Below are 19,238 nucleotides of genomic sequence, written 5' to 3' on the forward strand. Positions count from 1 at the left end.
TACTTTTTCTGACAGAATCTCAGTTATCGGTTGATCCAACTACTGCTCATCTCAGATGCCCAAATTATTTGCTGTATGATTCCTTTCGCCTCAAAGGTGGTACTTGTGCATGTGTCCGTTCTGATATTCCCTGTCAGAGACTTGGCAATTTGGAATCTCCTCTCTTTGATCTTCTCTGGCTTAAAATCTCTTTACCTCATTGTGTCAAATTCATCTGTTGTCTCTACCATTCTCCCAACTCTACTAATCACTTGGAGCTCTTTGACTTCCTCTCTTTGCAACTAGACTTTCTCCAGTCCAACTTTCCTAACACTGAGGTAATTTTCCTTGGTGATTTTAATTTTCCCAACTCCAGCTGGCTTCCGTTTTCTAGTCACACCGACCCAGCAGGCCGAGATGCTGAGGTTTTTGCAATTACTAATGACCTAGCACAGATTGTTCATTTACCTACAAGAATACCGGACAATCCTAATCATACAGCCAATACGCTTGATCTTTTTCTCACAAACAACCCTTCTAAGTACACGGTTGAAGTGAGAGGTCCTTTAGGCGCTTCAGATCACAACTTGGTGATTGTCTCTTCTCCAATGGAACCTTTATCTCATGGCTATTCCCAACCTCGTGTTGTTTGGCATTACAAGAATGCAAAATGGGATGACCTGCGAGACTTCTTTTCTTCTTTTCCTTGGTCGGATTACTGTTTCAAAAGTTCTGATGTCAACGTTTGCTCAGATCGTGTCAGTGAAATTATTCTTGCAGGAATGGAATCCTTTATCCCACACTCCACTTTAAAATCTCGTCCTTTATCTAAACCTTGGTTTTCCAATAAATGTGCTAAGGCTGTCCAAGAGAAGAATGTTGCATATCGTAATTGGCTTGTTTCTAATTCTTCAGTTTCATTTTCTGCCTACACCAAAGCTCGCAACAATTGTAAAACAGTTATTAATCAGTCCAAACTAGAGTTCGAACAGGCTAAGAGTAGAAAACTTGCTTCTTGCCCTAATGGTAGCCGAGCATTCTGGTCTCTTGCCAAAGCTATTGGCCGCAACTTTTACCCATCTCTGCTCCCACCTCTGTCCAAACCAGATGGTTCTGTTGTCACTTCAGCCAAGGATAAAGCTGACCTGCTAGCATCCCATTTTTCTTCCAGCTCATGTATTAATGATCTTGGTAAACCACCTCCCACCATTCCCAACACGCTCCATTCAATGCCTCCTGTGGTCTTCCGTCAAAAGGATATCAGAATGATTTTGATGAATCTTGATGCTAAGAAAGCTCCAGGTCCTGATGAAATGTCCTGATGGTATTTCCCCACTTGTTCTCAAAACCTGTGCTCCTGAACTTACTCCTATTTTTTGCCGACTTTTTTCACTTTCTTATTCCAAAGGTGTTTTTCCTTCTGCTTGGAAATTTGCTCATCCAATCCCTCCCGTCCAATTATTGTCCCATCACAATTACTTCTACTCTTTCTAAAGTAATGGAGAAATCAATTAACCGCCAACTCTTAAACTACTTAGAAACCTTCCGTCTGATCAACGATCACCAGTATGGATTCCGTCAGTGTCGATCCACTGGTGATATTCTGGCTTATGTTACCCATTTATGGACTAATTCAGTGGAAAGGTTCGGTGAAACACAAGTAGTTGCTCTTGACATCTCAAAGGCTTTTGATCGTGTTTGCCATAAAGGTCTTCTAAACAAGCTTCCATCTTATGGTTTGCCAACTGTTTTTAGTAATTGGTTATCCAGTTTTCTCTCTGATCGCTCACTGAGGATGATGGTAGATAGCTCTCTGTCTTCTAACTTCTCCACTAATGCCGGTGTCCCCCAAGGTTCAGTTCTTTCCCCCACTCTTTTCCTCTTGTATATCAATGACCTTCTTCCATTGACTGGAAATCCTATCCATAGTTTTGTCGATGATAGCACATTGCATTCAACTTTCCATTTTGAGAAACCTTGTCCTGCTCAATCAGCTTCAACTTCTCGAAAATCTGCTGCCAATTCCTTAAATGCTGATCTTCAGGTAATTCTCCAGTGGGGCAAATACAACTTAGTTGATTTCAACCCTTCTAAAACTCAGTCTTGTCTTATATCTCACAAAAAGGATTCTTCTGCTCCCATGCTTACCTTTAGTGACACTCCGATTTCTAGGCAAAATGATATATCTCTTTTGGGGATTACCCTGACTTCTAAATCTCTCTTGGCACAAGCACATTACAAATATTGTTTCCTCTGCATCTAAAAAACTTGGTTTTTTCTTTCGCTCTCGGCGTTACTTTTCTTCCAAACAGCTGCTCACTCTGTATAAATTGCAAATCCACCCTGCCATGGAATATTGTTCCCACATCTGTGGTGGTGCCCTCAAAACCTCTCTCAGTCTTCTTGATTCCATTCAGAAGAGGGCAGTTAGGTTAATTAATGATTCATCTCTAACCGAGTCTCTCCACTCGCTTTCTCATAGACGCACTGTTTCTGCTGCATGCCTCTTCTACAGGTACTTCCATGGGTACTGTTCTTCTGAATTGGTTTCTATAATTCCCGCTCTCTCTTTCAAAACAGTCCGAACACGTGCCGCCACTAGCCAACATCCATTTACTCTCCAACTTCAAATCCACAGAACCAACTTTTCATCTTCATCATTTATACATTCAACTGCCGTTTTCTGGAACAACCTTCCTTCATACGTATTTCCTGAAAATTATAATCTACAGAAGTTCAAGTCCAATGGCAACAAATATCTTCTTTCGTCTTCTCAACCTCCAACCCAAGCACGGTACTAAGTACTATAGGTTCTAATACCTCTTGTGTTTGGGGTGCACATAAAAAAAAAAAAAAAAAAAATTTAAAACTTAGTGTCAATAATCCCACTAATTCTGTTCATACACAATGGAGTTTTTAATCCTGATGTTAAAATATACAGCATGTATATTTTAACATCAAGATTAAATATATATTAAATATAAATATATACAAGCCTATATATATATATAAGCTTATTACACACACTATACATAATTAAATTTATATACAGGTAGTTATCGACTTTACAAGTTAATTTGTTCTTGGTGCATGCTCTTAAAGTGAAAACTCAGAGTGGGAATTTATAATTTCCACTCTGAGTTAAATAAAGGTCAACAATATAATAGTCTATGCTTAAGCAATGATTTATTTATCCAAAGAAATGAAAAAGGAAATTAAGCAAATTATAATAATAAAGAAATTATTTGTCATACAAATGTTAAAGAATCTTTATTCGTTATCATCATCGACTAAATGCACACTTGTTGATGGTTCCTCACTTATTGATTGTTCGTCACTCGTGGGTTCAACACTCTTTGTTGGCTTGACACTTGCTAGTTTGTTGGAAGTGCAAGGAGTCATTTTCCCCTTCAGAAATGCTTCAAGAGTTGTTTGTTTCCAAGACAGTCTTCTCTTTTCTTTATTAATTTCATGATAGAATTTTGCACAATGATCTTTAACAGTCATTCTGCCCACATGTTTGCTTATGATCTCATATTTTGTTTCCAATATTATATTTAGTCTTTCTTTTTATTAACATCACTGTCTGTAGTATTACTTAGTTTTGGCATACTGTACAGTATTAATAAGTGGGATAAATTTGAAAGAAGACAAGACAGTGAAAATGAAGAGCAACACATCCACTCTTTGTAACATCAGCGTGGTAACTGCGTTATGTTATGAGTCAATGAGACACTCTTGTCTACCTGAACAAACAAATGCATGCATGCACAGTAGTGCTGTATTGTCTAGCGACCGACGCAAGTTGTGCGAAATGCCTTATTTATTGTAATTAATGTTCATATTTTTGATTTTGTTGATACTTAATATGTGGTAAAAAAAAAAAAAACTTTAAACCCGAGCACTCATAAAGAGGGAACTGCCTGTATGTCATAAATGTATTGACTTATACACATTATGCATAAATAATTAAATATATTTCCATTTTAAAAATCTGATCAAACAGGTCTTAATGGTCTTTCGCCACAGAAATAGTCTTCTGTGCACATTAATATGTTTGGAGCTAGGTAAATAGGATACTTCCATAGACTCAATGTTGACTCACAATGCTGTTTCAAAGTATAGTTATTTATATTTTTCTCTCTCAACTGCACATTCTCTTTTAGCCTTTAATTCAGAACTTTAGTGTTATTTTGGGCAATTCAAAGTGAGCTATGTATTATAATAATTAGAAATTTGTTGTTAGAAAAGCAGTTCTATACTTTGCTATGATAGGGCATTAATGTTTATTATTAACAGTATTCAGTTGAGTACAGCATTATTACAAATGGAATTTCCAACCATTGCAAATTCTTTGGAATTGACTAGTATTTGTGAGTGTTTTGAACCTAATGAACTTTTAATTTGTGGAAATTTTTGGAATTATAAAATTTAAAATTTTTTGTGTTTCTGGATAATTGATAATTCTGTATGCTGATAGAACAGAAAGAAAAAATAATTACACTTATTTCAAGTTTTTCAAAATATAGGTGTTTTGACTATGTCAAGTAGAACTCAAGTAGAACTATCTTTATCTAAATGGAGGTAAATGTTTCGGAATTCAGTGTTGGTAGGTAAGAATCCTAATTGTAAGGGATTGCAAACATGTTTAAATATAACAACCATAATTTTGCTAAGAAGGTAAAGTGATAAATGAAATATGAAAAAGGAAAAAGTTGAAATTTATATGTTGCTAAGGTGTATGAAATTGTGCCTTATGTATGTCCTATGCTTACCTAAAGAACAAAGCACTGGAAATTTGGAATTCACATGATAGTGAACTACAGAGAAAGGCCAGTCAATAAATGCAGAGTTCCATAAAATTAATGTTTTCTAGCTTGTTTCTGGTGTTAATCACTTTATGTTTGAGGTAGGATGACAGACCACAAAAAAATATTAAACTATGCAAATATACAGTTAAAAGATTTTTATAGTTATTTGGTCTTAAAGTGCTGTCAATTTTCTCATATTTAATGTATAGCTAGGGCTTAAGTGGAATACTAGATGAATTAAGCGTTAGGTATAAATTAACTATGCAAATATGTTAACTATTTTTTAAATACAGTGATATGTATTTGCATCCTAATAGCATGTTTGATGAAATTTAATATATGTAAAAAGCTGTTTTGTAAAGTCCCACAACTATTTTCATATGGGACCACAGTTTGGGAGGCACTGCCATAGATGAATTACTATCAAGGATAGGGCAGTCCTGAACTTTAGTTATCTACTAAATATACAATTATAACAGATTTCTGATAATAATATATAAACTACCATTTTTCTCTTCTTAAAGTGAAATATACTTTACTATACAGTCAAATCTCTTTATAGCAACCCTCTTTTTAATGCTCCAATATGTTATGACGTCCTGTGTGGTTGGTCCAAGCCAATTTCTGATTAACCTAATGCTATTTTACATTCAGTATAATGACCTTGAAAGTAAAAGGATTTCTCTATAATGACCATAAATTTCTACTTCTTAATATGAATTTTCACTTACTTATTACAATATTTGCATTTAAAAATGACAATGCTTCAAATATATTGAGTAACTGCAGCCTGACTGTGAGAAATCATCTTTAAGATTTCCCACGCTCTTTTCTCGCAGTGCTGTAGTCAAATGAACATCATCTAGAAGTCAGTTAGTGTATATTTATTGGTATGGCTCCAAGAAAGCAGATGGCTTTGCCAATTGAAGAAAATTTGGATTTTGAAAGCTGTAGATAATGGTGTGCATTCTAAGGCTGACATCAAACAGTTCTGAATTCCTAAGAGTGCTCTGTTCACTATTCTGAAAGATTGGAAAAAGATTGAAAGTTTAGAGAAATCTGCTGCACTGGGTAGGATTCGAGCATAAAAGGCAAAGTATCTGGATCTTGAAAAGGTACTTTTGGAATGGCTGATGATGATGCATGCAGAAAATGTTCCCGGAGATCAATGGTTCTCAAACTTTTTTGGTTCGTGGCACTCTGTAAAACATATAAAAATTTTCTGGTGCACTTCATGTACAAATTAAAAATATATACCAGCATCCTAAGCTAGCAAGTAATGCTCCTCGGTCACGTTGCTTGCTAGCCGTGTACAGTAATAACCGTTACCCTGGGGGCCTAGTCTAGCTTTTAATTGATCATGGATGTAATGAATCTCTATAAAAATGGTTTTCTTCTCATTTTTAAAATATATTTTCATAATATTCATGGCACACCTAGCCACCTTTTGCAGTGCACCAGTGTGCCGTGCTGCACCGTTTGAGAATCACTGCCATAGATGGTAATGTTTTAAAAGTTAAGGCTGAATTGTTTGCACATTCAATGGATATTGAAGAATTTAAAAGTTCAGATGAATGGTTCCAGAAATTTAAGACTCGTTATGGCCTGTCTTTCAAAAAATTGTGGTGAAAAAGGAAAATTGTTTAAGAAAAACTACTGAAGAATGCTAATAAACAGAATTGTGCTATTGATGAAAAAGTGATTGCCAAATGCTTCAAAAATGCTGGATTTACCACCTTTAATGATGCAGTGTGTGAAGTTTCACATGCTTCCTCTATTAATTGTGAAGAACAGTCCGATAAATGGAAGAAATATTTGAGCATGTGCATCTTCACCTAAACTTAAGCTTTAAAGATTATGCAGAAGTGGATATGGACATTGAATGTTTCAGGATATGCATAAATGAAGAGGAGCTCATTGCAGACGTAATGGAATCTGAAATTTCAGATTCCATTAAAATTTACAATCATATTTTTCTTGTTTAATATTGTAGTACATGTTATAAATAAGATAATACTATATTGTATTAGTAGCATTACATTAAAATTTCAAACTTTTACTTGTTTTGTTTTCGATTTTATGAATGATCGATATAATGTCTTTCTGATGCAACGACTGTTTTTCTCATTCCCCTACAGGGTCATTATATAGAGCTTCGACTGTATTACGCAAGAGTGCAAAATTGATTTTTTTAACCTATTGAACTTTGAAAACCCCTCCAACTTAAACGAGATATTCCCGCTGTTCCATACTGACCTTCCCTCTCCTTTTGAAATATCATCAACAAGGTAATTAAGTTGTTCACACAATTAAGTGACATAAACTGCAGTTTTATCTTTACATTGCTATTAATAAACAACAGTGTGCTAAAGTCATAAGAAAGGGCAGCAACATGACAGGCAGTTGCACTCTATTCTTAAACTGAAAATTAGATCCTCAATCTCAGAGCCCCTGTAATTTGACACCTAAACAGAAGGGATTCATAGAAGCATTTCTCATTCAACAAAATGCTATGAGTACCAACAGAAATAAAGGCAACAGCAAAAATAGGGAAGGTCCCCCTTTGTTACAACAGGTCTCTTCAGGCACATCAGAAAGTGATCTCATTCACCACAGCCAATTGTTGGTAGAGGCTCTGACATGTGGATCTCATCCAGCAATCAGACTGTCCTAATTTCACATGATGGAAACTAGCTAAACCATATTTTCTGAACTATTAGATGTATTTTTTTCCCTTAAAAGTGTTGCTTGAAATCCCTCTGCATCTTATGGTCTGAAGGTATACTAGGTGCATGCAGTGATATCTTTATCTCTAGCTGTAGCTAGGGATAGCCTTGTATTGTATGGCCATTTCAAATCACTGCAGTAGAGGCATCAAAAATGGGTAATTGCTGAATTAAACATGCTGAGATAGCTCTGTGTGAATAGCTGCATTTCTCTAAGGCCTCCTGGAATTGCAGGAAGCCTTAGAGAAATGCAGCCAATGGACATATCATTTAACAAGGCTTTAAAAAGTTCAATTTTTGCACAAGGAGTGGATTAAGTGGATGGCAGCACCAAATCTAAATTTGACACCATTGGAATGACAAAACGACCAACAATTTCCCATTGAACGTGAATGGGTGAAAATTAGCAAGAGTTAGTGAAACACAAGACAGTTGATATATACCTTCCTTTCAAGAAATGTGGTATCGGCATTGCCCTTAGATGGCTCTGAGGATGATCATTCTTTGAAGAAAGTGAAAGTTGAGACTATAACATCAGTAATGATGAGTGTGACAGTAGCAGTGAAATAATTATATGATGAGTAAAAGCTTTGAATTTGTTTTTCAAATATATGCAAATATGGTGAAATATGGTAATTCTTCCAAGGAGATCAGCAAGTTTTGCAAATTTTGTTTATCCAGATTAGCAATTCATTGAATAACCATCAAGTAAGAATATTTGTAATTTATGAATTACAAATATCTTTGTAATTCATAAATTACAAAATTTATGAATTACAAAGATATTAAATTCATAAATTCTTACTTATTGAAAAGATCTACTCTTAGTGCAGGTACTTCAGTCAACCACTTTTCTTTTCCCATTAAGTAATAATGTTATTATTTCCTTGTGATGGCATTCTTACTTATTGAGAAATTGTGTCTTCCCTTAAAGTTATCCTAATAAAATATTGATCAGGCTGACTGGAATTCCTTCCAATATCCAGTAGAGTTTTGGCATCACTGCAGTCATTCAGGGCCTATCAAGGATGCATATACATCACAGAAAATATTCCATTTAGTTGCAATTCCAAGAACATCCATCTAGTTTCCACCATTTCCAAAGCCATGGTAGAATACACAGCACCAAGTAAATTTGAACAAAGTGTGCAGGATATTCCAAAGCTTCCTACCATGTCTGATCTCAATAGCCTCTGAATGTGTACATGCAAAGGTATGCTATATTCCATCAGAACCAAAAGGAATCATAGATCTGGCTTATAAATAAATTTTTTATTTATGCTCCTGTATGACTATATATGGTCAGAGGAATTCCCAACATAGGGTGAATACAAGAACATCATCATATTTAGTACTTGTATAGGCTTGAACCACAGGGACTAATGTTTTTGACAATATGCACAATCATTAACTGTAATTAACAGTCTTTTGATTTGGACCATATGCTACTCAAATGCATTTGCTGCACTTTATTGCTTGACCTCCCATCAGCATTGAGCATGCTCAAACCATTCAAGGTGCCTAGTCTCCAGAAACTGTAATCTGCAAAACTTAAGCCTTTCTTCGTAAGAGCACCCCCTTTGTTCCATTCACTAATCTTGTTGCCCTTCTCTGTACTCGTTCCAACAGCTCTACATCCTTCTTAAAATGAGGCCCCCAGACCTGTATACAATACTCAAGGTGTGGCCTGACCATTGCCTTATACAAGGGGATAATCTTATCCCTGCTAGAAAAATTCCTGTATATCATTGACAAGACACCATGAGCTACTTTTGCAGACCGCCTGCACTGCTCAGAAAACTTCATATCTGTAGCAATATGTTGACCCTGAAGCCACATTTTCAGTTTAGGGAACAGCCAGAAGTCAGATGGTTGGGGGAGACTGCTGCATGATAGTGACTTTTTTTGCAGCCAAGGAACGCTGAACTGCCATTGCCATATGATTAGGCACATTGTCGTGGTGCAGGGTCTAGCTATCCTGCCATTTTTGAGGTTGTTTTGTCTCACGTTCTCATGCAAACATGTCAAAACCCCAATGTACTAAGCAACAGTAAAGCTTTTCCCCAGTCACAAATTCATGGTGCAATAGGCCCTCTTTGAAAAAAATGATCAGCATGACTGATATTGGATTTTGTTACATGTGGCTTCTTGGGCCTGGGGACATTTTTGGAGGCCATTTGGATGGTTCCACCTTGGTTATGGAATCATAAGCAAATGCCAACTCGTTTCCCCAGTGACCACTTTTCTTAGGAAGGCCGAATCCTGTGTAGATTTTTTGAACACATCACCTGCTATGGCTTTATTGTAGTCTGGTTTGATTGTCCTGCAGCAAGCGTGGAATAAACTTTACATATACATGACACAACTCTAAATCTTCCATCAGGATTGTGTGCACTGAGCCTACAGACAGTCCAACTTCATAAGCAATCTCAAGTGTTGAGATTGCTTATGAAGTTGCTGATCATTTTGCACAAGTTATTTCACTTTCATGACATTTTGCCATTTTGTGACGAAGGGCATCCACTGCAAGGTTCATCTTCCAGTGTTTCCTGTCTGTTTTTAAACTGATTAAACCACTTGTAAACTGTTGTTTTCTTCAAAGTATTATCTCCATAAACTTTCTGTAATGTTTGCAGCATCCTTGTAGCACTTTTCCCAAGTTTAAAGAACCTCATGTTAGCATTCTGTTCGAACTGCAACATCCTGCAATCAATCAACCTGCAACCTCTACTAATGCTATTTATTTTACTTTATTTTTTTTTTTTTGGCTGATGCTGCATAAGCTTGCTTTCTTGCATCAAATGCCTGTACTAATGCTAATGCTATTTATTTTACTTTATTTTTTTTTTTGGCTGATGCTGCATAAGCTTGCTTTCTTGCATCAAATGCCTCTACTAATGCTATTTATTTTACTTTATTTTTTTTTTTTTTGGCTGATGCTGCATAAGCTTGCTTTCTTGCATCAAATGCCTCTACTAATGATAATCAGCCGTGAGTGAAGTGGTAAAGCCAGTTCCTTGCACACCAAGTTGAACGTCAACATCCCATTGAAACCTTATGGCTGTAGAGCAAACCATTTAAATACAAGCATGTGATTCTGGGAACTTTTGAATATACTATGACCGTACTTCTTCGTCTCTGATAATTTAAGTATTCTTATAATACCTGTATTATCAGAATTATGGTGCTCCATAATGGTGGCACCATGATTGATCTCTAGCAAGAATCATTTCAGGAGCTGATCCTTCCTGCATTGGGTTTGGACATCTCTGTTTAATATATATTTCTAATAATGCAAATGTTTGTCAGTTTCCCTTTACGAGTTCCGGGGGTTTACGAGGTTTTTTTTTAAGTATGAAGTATCAACCAAATCGAAAATATGAACATTAATTGCGAAAAATGAATGTTAAACATTCATAAATACAGTCAATTCCAGTTATTTGGGACACACTGGGACTAGTGCATTTTGGCCCGATTAAGCGACTGCCCCAATTATCCGAAGTTTCACGTAAATAGTTAAAAATACAATGTAAGCCCACCCTTTTACAATTAGTTCATTGTACAATCAAATCACGTTACAACGAACCGTTCACTATACGATGTGTAGTAAGTGCTGGTCATTGTGATCACGTTTGTGAGCTGAACAATTAGTTCATTGTACAATCAAATCACGTTACGACGAACTTACCATAGTAAAGTACCGTTCACTATGCAATGTGTAGTAAGTGCCGGTCATTGTGATCACATTTGTGAACTGAATTTTAATTCTGTTAAACAGTGATTCTAATTAGGAAAATAGGAGGAATATTATCCGTAGGCTTTAAAAGTAAAGATATATTAAGCACAAATTTACCCTTTATTACCTTACCAATTAAAAAAATTAAATGATACGTGAAATTCGGAAGAATATACGTGATAATCGAAATAATTAATACGTACTGTAATATGTACATACTGACTAAACTAGTTGACATTTTTGTTCACTGACATTTGTGGGTGGGGGTTAAAATTTAAAACCGCAAAAAGATAAGCAATCAATAACAAAAAACACGGCACACACAAATTGCAAGTAACACAATACGTGCAAGTGAGAACGGAGTAACGAGTTACAAAGCTTTAAAAATAGGAATGAAGAGAAGATTCTGAAAATTATTTTTTTATATATGATTGAAGATTCCATGGAAGTGTAAACACATTTTACCATAATAACCCACAGAATTCCAGCTGTCAGTATTATCGCAAATTCAGTAAGATGGAGTTTACTATCTATTTATGATAGATTGCACTAACAGAAAAGCCCAATAAACAGCTGACTGCTAATTGTTTTTATTGTTTTATGGTTGTGACCTCCACAAATCCGACCGAACTACGTGGTACGGTCGGAGACAGTCGTGGGGTAATCTCCAGTGCTGTGGTCTCCTGCCCCGATTAAATGGCATTTTGTCCCAATTAAACGAAGTAAACCCTGGCTATTTTCTCGATTGGGTTCTGTTTTTTAAGATTTGTCCCAAATAAATGGCTGCCCCGATTAACCGGTGGCCCAAATAACCGGAATCCACTGTACTGCATTTCAAACCATGCTCAAAGCTATACAGTATGATGTACTCCGCTTTACGATATTAATCCATTCCAAACATATCATCGTATTGTGAAAATATCATAATGCGAACCCAATAACATTGTTTGTTAGTTATTGATTCCAAGACCTTGGAAGTTGAAATTTTCGCCATATAACTAATTCATCTCTCTAAACGGTCATTTTTGTCGTGTGAATTGTATTAGTTATCAATTGAAATTGTTAAAATTCCCTACACTTTCATTGTTATCATAATTATGGTTCTGTTGTAAGAATCAATTTTGAATGCCTTTGTGATATTTTTTTAAAGCACATTTCTGGAGGTCACAACCATAAAACAATAAAAACGATTTGCATTTTCTGTTTTATTGGGCTTTTCAGTTAGTGCAATCAATTATAAACGGGTAGTAAACCCGTTTTTGTTGTTGAATTTGCGAAAATACTGATAGCTGTAATTGTGCGTTTTTACGTTAGTAAAAACGCACTGTAGTTTTTGTACTGTAGTTTTTACGTTATTATGGTGAAACGTACTGTAGTTTTTACGTTATTATGGTGAAATGTTATTTTCTGTTTATACTCAGGCACGACAACCAAGTCAGTACAGTTTACAATAAATTGTAAATACAAATATTTATCATATTTAGTAGTCATGGGCTTGAATCCCGGTCCACTCAAGGAACGTGTGCTATGCACTCTCACTCCTGACCACTGGGCTACGTCAGGCCCTTTGTGTTCCCCTTCAATGAAATCTTCAATCACATAAAAAACAAATAAATTTTCAGACTCTTCTCTTCATTCCTTTTCTTTTAAGCTTTGTAAACTTGTTACTCTGTGCGAATCATGTTAGTTGCAATCTCACTTGTGCGTATCATATTAGTTGCAATTTGTGCGTGCTGTTAAAAAATGCTTATGCATGCTATTGTGAAATTTACAAAGAAAAGTGATAATTTGGAAACAAACACCTCTTGAAGCATTTCTGAAGAAGACGACTCCTCATTGGCCAGCGAGTGTCGAGCCAATGATGAGTGATCAACGAGTGTGCATTTAGTCCATGATGATGAAGAATAAACGTTCTTTAATATTTATAAGTCGTAAATAATATCTTTGTTATAATTTGTCTGATTTTACAGGCTACTTTTTCATTTTGGATAAATCATTGTTTAAACATAAACTAATTAGCGAACTAATTTCATTGTTGAGAACGTAACCCTGTTTTTAACATTGTCTATGGGAAATTAATTCCTGCTTTACGAGCTCACACTGGGAACGAATTAACTCGTAAAGTTGGGAACTACCTGTACATTCACAGTTTTAACTGTCTTATGAAATATTGCATAATTCACCCTGGCAATTTTTGCACAGATAATGGATCATTATACTGGATAAGGTTATCACATCTTTGGACAAATCCTGTTTCTCATTAGTTCCATTACACTCTCGTGATGTATTCTGTTTTTCATGCTTTCACAAACTATATGTGTATCTTTACCATGTGCATTCAGGCCATCTGTATGGTCAAAACCAATTTATTATCATACTTATTTTTTGAAGTATATATAATATCAAGGGTCCATTTTGTTGCAGTTCCATCTCAGATTCCCCTTCCTAGTGATATACCATTACCAGAGCCAATATCGCAGCCACAGTCTATTTTGAAGAAGACATCATCTTTCAGGTCAGTATTTTATAGAATGGAAGAAATAGAAATGTGTGGGAAGGAGTTCTTCATAACTCTTCATATCCCCCCCCCACACACACACACACGCACCACTATAATTAATTAATTATCAAGCTAGTTTAAGACAAAGTGGAAGCAAGTAAAGTAATGTAAAATAAAATAACAGTAATATTGTCAGACACTGTAACTCTTCACTTAAGCCTTTTACTTTCTGTTTCTAACTTTTTATTCTTGTATTCTTAGAGCAATTTGAGTGAAATTGGAGTGCCATTTCTATCCTAATTTTAGCATTTACTTATAACATTCCTACTTCTTCCTTCCCTTCCTTTATATATAGAATTTGGCTTTTATTTTTATATTTTCTGTATAATTATTCTAGCTGCTATCTATTGGGCTAGCTGTTATTCTACCAGTAAACTACTAAATTAGAAGTGTATTACCTATTTACACTATGGCTGTGGGGCCTATCTTTAAGATTAACTGTTAGATAACAATCAGAAAGTAATAACTTCAGCTAATTGTTATTTGGTGAAATTGAATAGTGCTAGCCCTTGATAATGTATTATTCAAAGTATTCTGCTTTTAATAACTGTTTTGATGTATTAAATTTATGTAGATAGTATGAATCAGAGCTGAAATACTCAATATGTTCTACGTTGATAATAATATTAGTAAATTAATAAGAGGAGTTTACCTCAATATAGTACGTGGAACACTTCCGTATGATACCCTCCAGAAATTAAAACGGAAAAAACGAAAAAATCGACAACTTACCGGTACATTAAAGTAAAATATAAATAATTAAAGTAAAATATAAATAATTAAATAATCAATTTAACACAATTCAAAATCAATTCAAAACAATTAAAATTCAAATTAACGCAATTAAAGAATCTAACGAAAATATTCAAAACGATTTTCCTTCCTGAAGCTGACAATGCTTTTCGACCGACTGTCGTGATCACAGGAATGAAAATTACCGAATCCGGCTAAACCTGCAACTTAAATAGTGATTATGTGTCTTCGCGCATGCGCGTAAAGGTCCACGCATCGGAGATCAAATATGGCCGCCGAACATTAACAGAATTCTCGTGTAATTTAATTTCAACGGTTTCTGCAATTAATAGTCGCATATAATTACGTTGAACGTTAAGTATTTTGGCCTCGTTAAATAAAAAAGTATGTTTTTTGTTAATGGCATGAAAGGCTAATTCTGACGCTGCTGAACGAGAAGCACGAACTGAGGCTTCGTGTTGATTTACATGGATATTAAGAGAAAACCGCGTCGAACCCTGATAAGACGAGTCGCAATCACCGCAAGAAATGTTGTATACTAGATCATTAATTTGTGTTGCGAACGCCGAAAGAACCGAGCGATTGTTCAGTATAGTGTGTAACTTCCGTATAGGCCTCGCTATAATTTTAAATTCGGTATCTTTAAAGAATCTGTTAAGCTGTTTGTGCCACTGTTCAACATATGGGACAGAAATAAAGTATTTTTTGATATTATTATTGTTGATTGGTGCAGTATTTTGTATCTTATCCTTAGCTTGTACCCTAATTCGATTTATTGTGTTAATGGGATAACCCCTGTTCAAGAATCTGCTAGTTAATATTTGTATTTCTGAGTCTAAAGCAGAATCCGTCGTTGAATATTTATAGGCATTTAGAAATTGATTAAAGATAATCGATCTTTTGTAGGTGAACGGGTGGTAGCTATTATAATGTAGAAGCATACCGGTGTTTGTGGGTTTTCGATAGATGCTAAATTGTATTTTGTTCGAGTCCCGGGTAAGCGTGAAATTTAGAAAGTTTAATGACTTAGTATCCGTATCTTCCCTTTCCAATGTAAATTTGAGTCTAGAATGAATATTATTGAACGAATGTAAAATGTCTTGGATAGTACTACTATCGGTAATAACTAGAACATCGTCTAAATACCTCCCATAGTATGTGATACGGGGACGAAAAGGTGTCAAATGTATCTGCTCAATCGTTGAGAGATAGATCTCTGACATTAAGCCACTCAGGCTCAAACCCATTGGTAATCCAAAAATTTGTTTGTACACCTTGTCTCGAAAGGTGATGTAGTTAGCCTCAACTAATAGTTTAATTAAGTGAAAATCTCCTTTATAGGCAGCTTCGTATAATTAATCGGTGTCGAGTTTTTATTTAACATATCCCAAATAAGATTATTTAATAATCTTAAAGACTGTAGACTCGGCGACAATGACAATTTATTCTCATTAGATGTTACCTCATTATATACGAATGTAAACGTTGAATACACATTAGATATTATTTGGGATATGTTAAATAAAAACTCGACACCGATTAATTATACGAAGCTGCCTATAAAGGAGATTTTTCACTTAATTAAACTATTAGTTGAGGCTAACTACATCACCTTTCGAGACAAGGTGTACAAACAAATTTTTGGATTACCAATGGGTTTGAGCCTGAGTGGCTTAATGTCAGAGATCTATCTCTCAACGATTGAGCAGATACATTTGACACCTTTTCGTCCCCGTATCACATACTATGGGAGGTATTTAGACGATGTTCTAGTTATTACCGATAGTAGTACTATCCAAGACATTTTACATTCGTTCAATAATATTCATTCTAGACTCAAATTTACATTGGAAAGGGAAGATACGGATACTAAGTCATTAAACTTTCTAAATTTCACGCTTACCCGGGACTCGAACAAAATACAATTTAGCATCTATCGAAAACCCACAAACACCGGTATGCTTCTACATTATAATAGCTACCACCCGTTCACCTACAAAAGATCGATTATCTTTAATCAATTTCTAAATGCCTATAAATATTCAACGACGGATTCTGCTTTAGACTCAGAAATACAAATATTAACTAGCAGATTCTTGAACAGGGGTTATCCCATTAACACAATAAATCGAATTAGGGTACAAGCTAAGGATAAGATACAAAATACTGCACCAATCAACAATAATAATATCAAAAAATACTTTATTTCTGTCCCATATGTTGAACAGTGGCACAAACAGCTTAACAGATTCTTTAAAGATACCGAATTTAAAATTATAGCGAGGCCTATACGGAAGTTACACACTATACTGAACAATCGCTCGGTTCTTTCGGCGTTCGCAACACAAATTAATGATCTAGTATACAACATTTCTTGCGGTGATTGCGACTCGTCTTATCAGGGTTCGACGCGGTTTTCTCTTAATATCCGTGTAAATCAACACGAAGCCTCAGTTCGTGCTTCTCGTTCAGCAGCGTCAGAATTAGCCTTTCATGCCATTAACGAAAAACATACTTTTTTATTTAATGAGGCCAAAATACTTAACGTTCAACGTAATTATACGCGACTATTAATTGCAGAAACCGTTGAAATTAAATTACACGAGAATTCTGTTAATGTTCGGCGGCCATATTTGATCTCCGATGCGTGGACCTTTACGCGCATGCGTGAAGACACATAATCACTATTTAAGTTGCAGGTTTAGCCGGATTCGGTAATTTTCATTCCTGTGATCACGACAGTCGGTCGAAAAGCATTGTCAGCTTCAGGAAGGAAAATCGTTTTGAATATTTTCGTTAGATTCTTTTAATTGCGTTAATTTGAATTTTAATTGTTTTGAATTGATTTTGAATTGTGTTAAATTGATTATTTAATTATTTATATTTTACTTTAATTATTTATATTTTACTTTAATGTACCGGTAAGTTGTCGATTTTTTCGTTTTTTCCGTTTTAATTTCTGGAGGGTATCATACGGAAGTGTTCCACGTACTATATTGAGGTAAACTCCTCTTATTAATTTACTAATAAATTTATGTATGTATAATGCTTTATTTATTTATTTATTTTTTTTTTTTTTGAAGGACTTAAAACATTTTTACAAGTCAGTGCAATTACCTTTTCTCATTTGTGTAACTGACTAGCCTAGTTTTTTGCTCTCTTTAAAGTCCATTGTTTGCTTGATTCCGTTATGTGCTATTTGGACTCTTGGCCCACATCAAGCTTATTTACATAATTTTATTCTTTATTTCTCCATTTATGCTTCTCATGGTACTTTACATACTTTAATTTTCTAATTCTGTATACATATATTTATATCTATGTTTTATGAATTTGAAGTACTGGTAAGTCAGCAAATGTGGGCATACTAAGGATATAGGAAACGTAGCACCACTCAGGCATAAGCGATTTGGAATTTAAATATGGTGAGTACAATGCGTATAAGGATGGAGGGGGTGGGGGAGTAATACTCTTGTTTAACAATTTCATAGAATCTAAGGTAGTGTAACCAGATGATGTGGGTGGTTAGTGCAACTTTGAGTCAGTTAGTTATGACATGAGCACTGAGAAAACTAAACTGAGAATAGGAGTGTGCTATAGGTCAAATGACTATGATGATGATGAGTATAATCGATAACTGTGCAGACAGGAACTTGTGGTTGGTCACTCAGACAGTAGCAGAAATTTTCTGGATTTATTGTTTTGACTTTTCTGCAGTAGCATGTTAGAGAGGCCACAAGAGAAAACAATCTCTATCTAATTATCAGTGGTGACCCATCATACATTAAGAATATCCAGATAAAGGAACTACTGGCAGTGATCATAATATATTGATATGGGATATGTTTAAAGAAGTGAAATTTGGGCATTCACCCAAAGAATGGAAGAGAAGCTGAGAACTACACAGTGAAGAACGAAACGAATTATTTTGAGAATCAGACTGTTAGATAAGAAGAGAAACATATGGATCAGGCAGCAAACTGAAGTAAAGGACATTCTTATCAAAACTAAAGAACTAAAATAGCCTTGGGTGGGACACATAGCTCGAAGAAATGATGACAGATAGACTAGGAAAATAACAGAATGGTACCCAAGAGGAGCTAGAAGAAAACCTGGAGAAGGACAGATGAAATTGATGAGTTTGTGGGTAGTAAATGGATTGCCATTGCACAAAACAGAGGGAACTAGAAAGTTGCTGGAGAGGCCTTCATCCTGAAGTGGATTGAAAATGCCTGATGGTGATGTTTAAAGATACAAAGGGTACTAGGAAAGTTTTGCAATACAGCTTTGTTTATTTAATTTTTTCAAAGTAATTTCCTCTACATTCAATACACCTCTCCATCCTCCGAAACCAATCTTTCAACCAGTTCTGCCAAGTTTCACTAGGGAGTAAAGCACACTCGTTGTCCCAAGCTCGTAGAAGGTCCTCATCACTGGAAAACTGCCTCCCTTTTAGCTTCATTTTCACATGCGGGAACAGTGCAAAGTCGCAGGGAGCAAGGTCTGGACTGTAGAGAGGGTGCTCGAGAAGTTTCAGTCCTGTCGTGGTCAAATATTCGGTGCAGGCTTTGGCGCGGTGAGCTGAGCATTATCGTGATGGAGGTACCAGGTGTCCATTCTTGACTTTGGCCGCAGGTTCTTCATAGATCCAATGACTTTAGGCAGGCATTGTT

General features: G+C 35.5%; 1 protein-coding gene across 1 annotated transcript in view; it reads left to right on the forward strand.

Moving 5' to 3' along the window:
• LOC150076369 (uncharacterized) overlaps positions 1 to 19,238 on the forward strand; it is a 265,264-nt gene that overhangs the window by 118,842 nt on the left and 127,184 nt on the right. The window contains exon 7 of the mRNA XM_090388089.1: positions 13,677 to 13,767. Coding sequence (XP_090244215.1) covers positions 13,677 to 13,767 — 91 coding nt within the window. The remainder of the gene's footprint in view (positions 1 to 13,676; positions 13,768 to 19,238) is intronic.

Source organism: Mastigoproctus giganteus, chromosome 13, assembly GCF_048544385.1.
Source record: "Mastigoproctus giganteus isolate SK-2022 chromosome 13, ASM4854438v1, whole genome shotgun sequence".
Classification (NCBI taxonomy): domain Eukaryota; kingdom Metazoa; phylum Arthropoda; class Arachnida; order Uropygi; family Thelyphonidae; genus Mastigoproctus; species Mastigoproctus giganteus.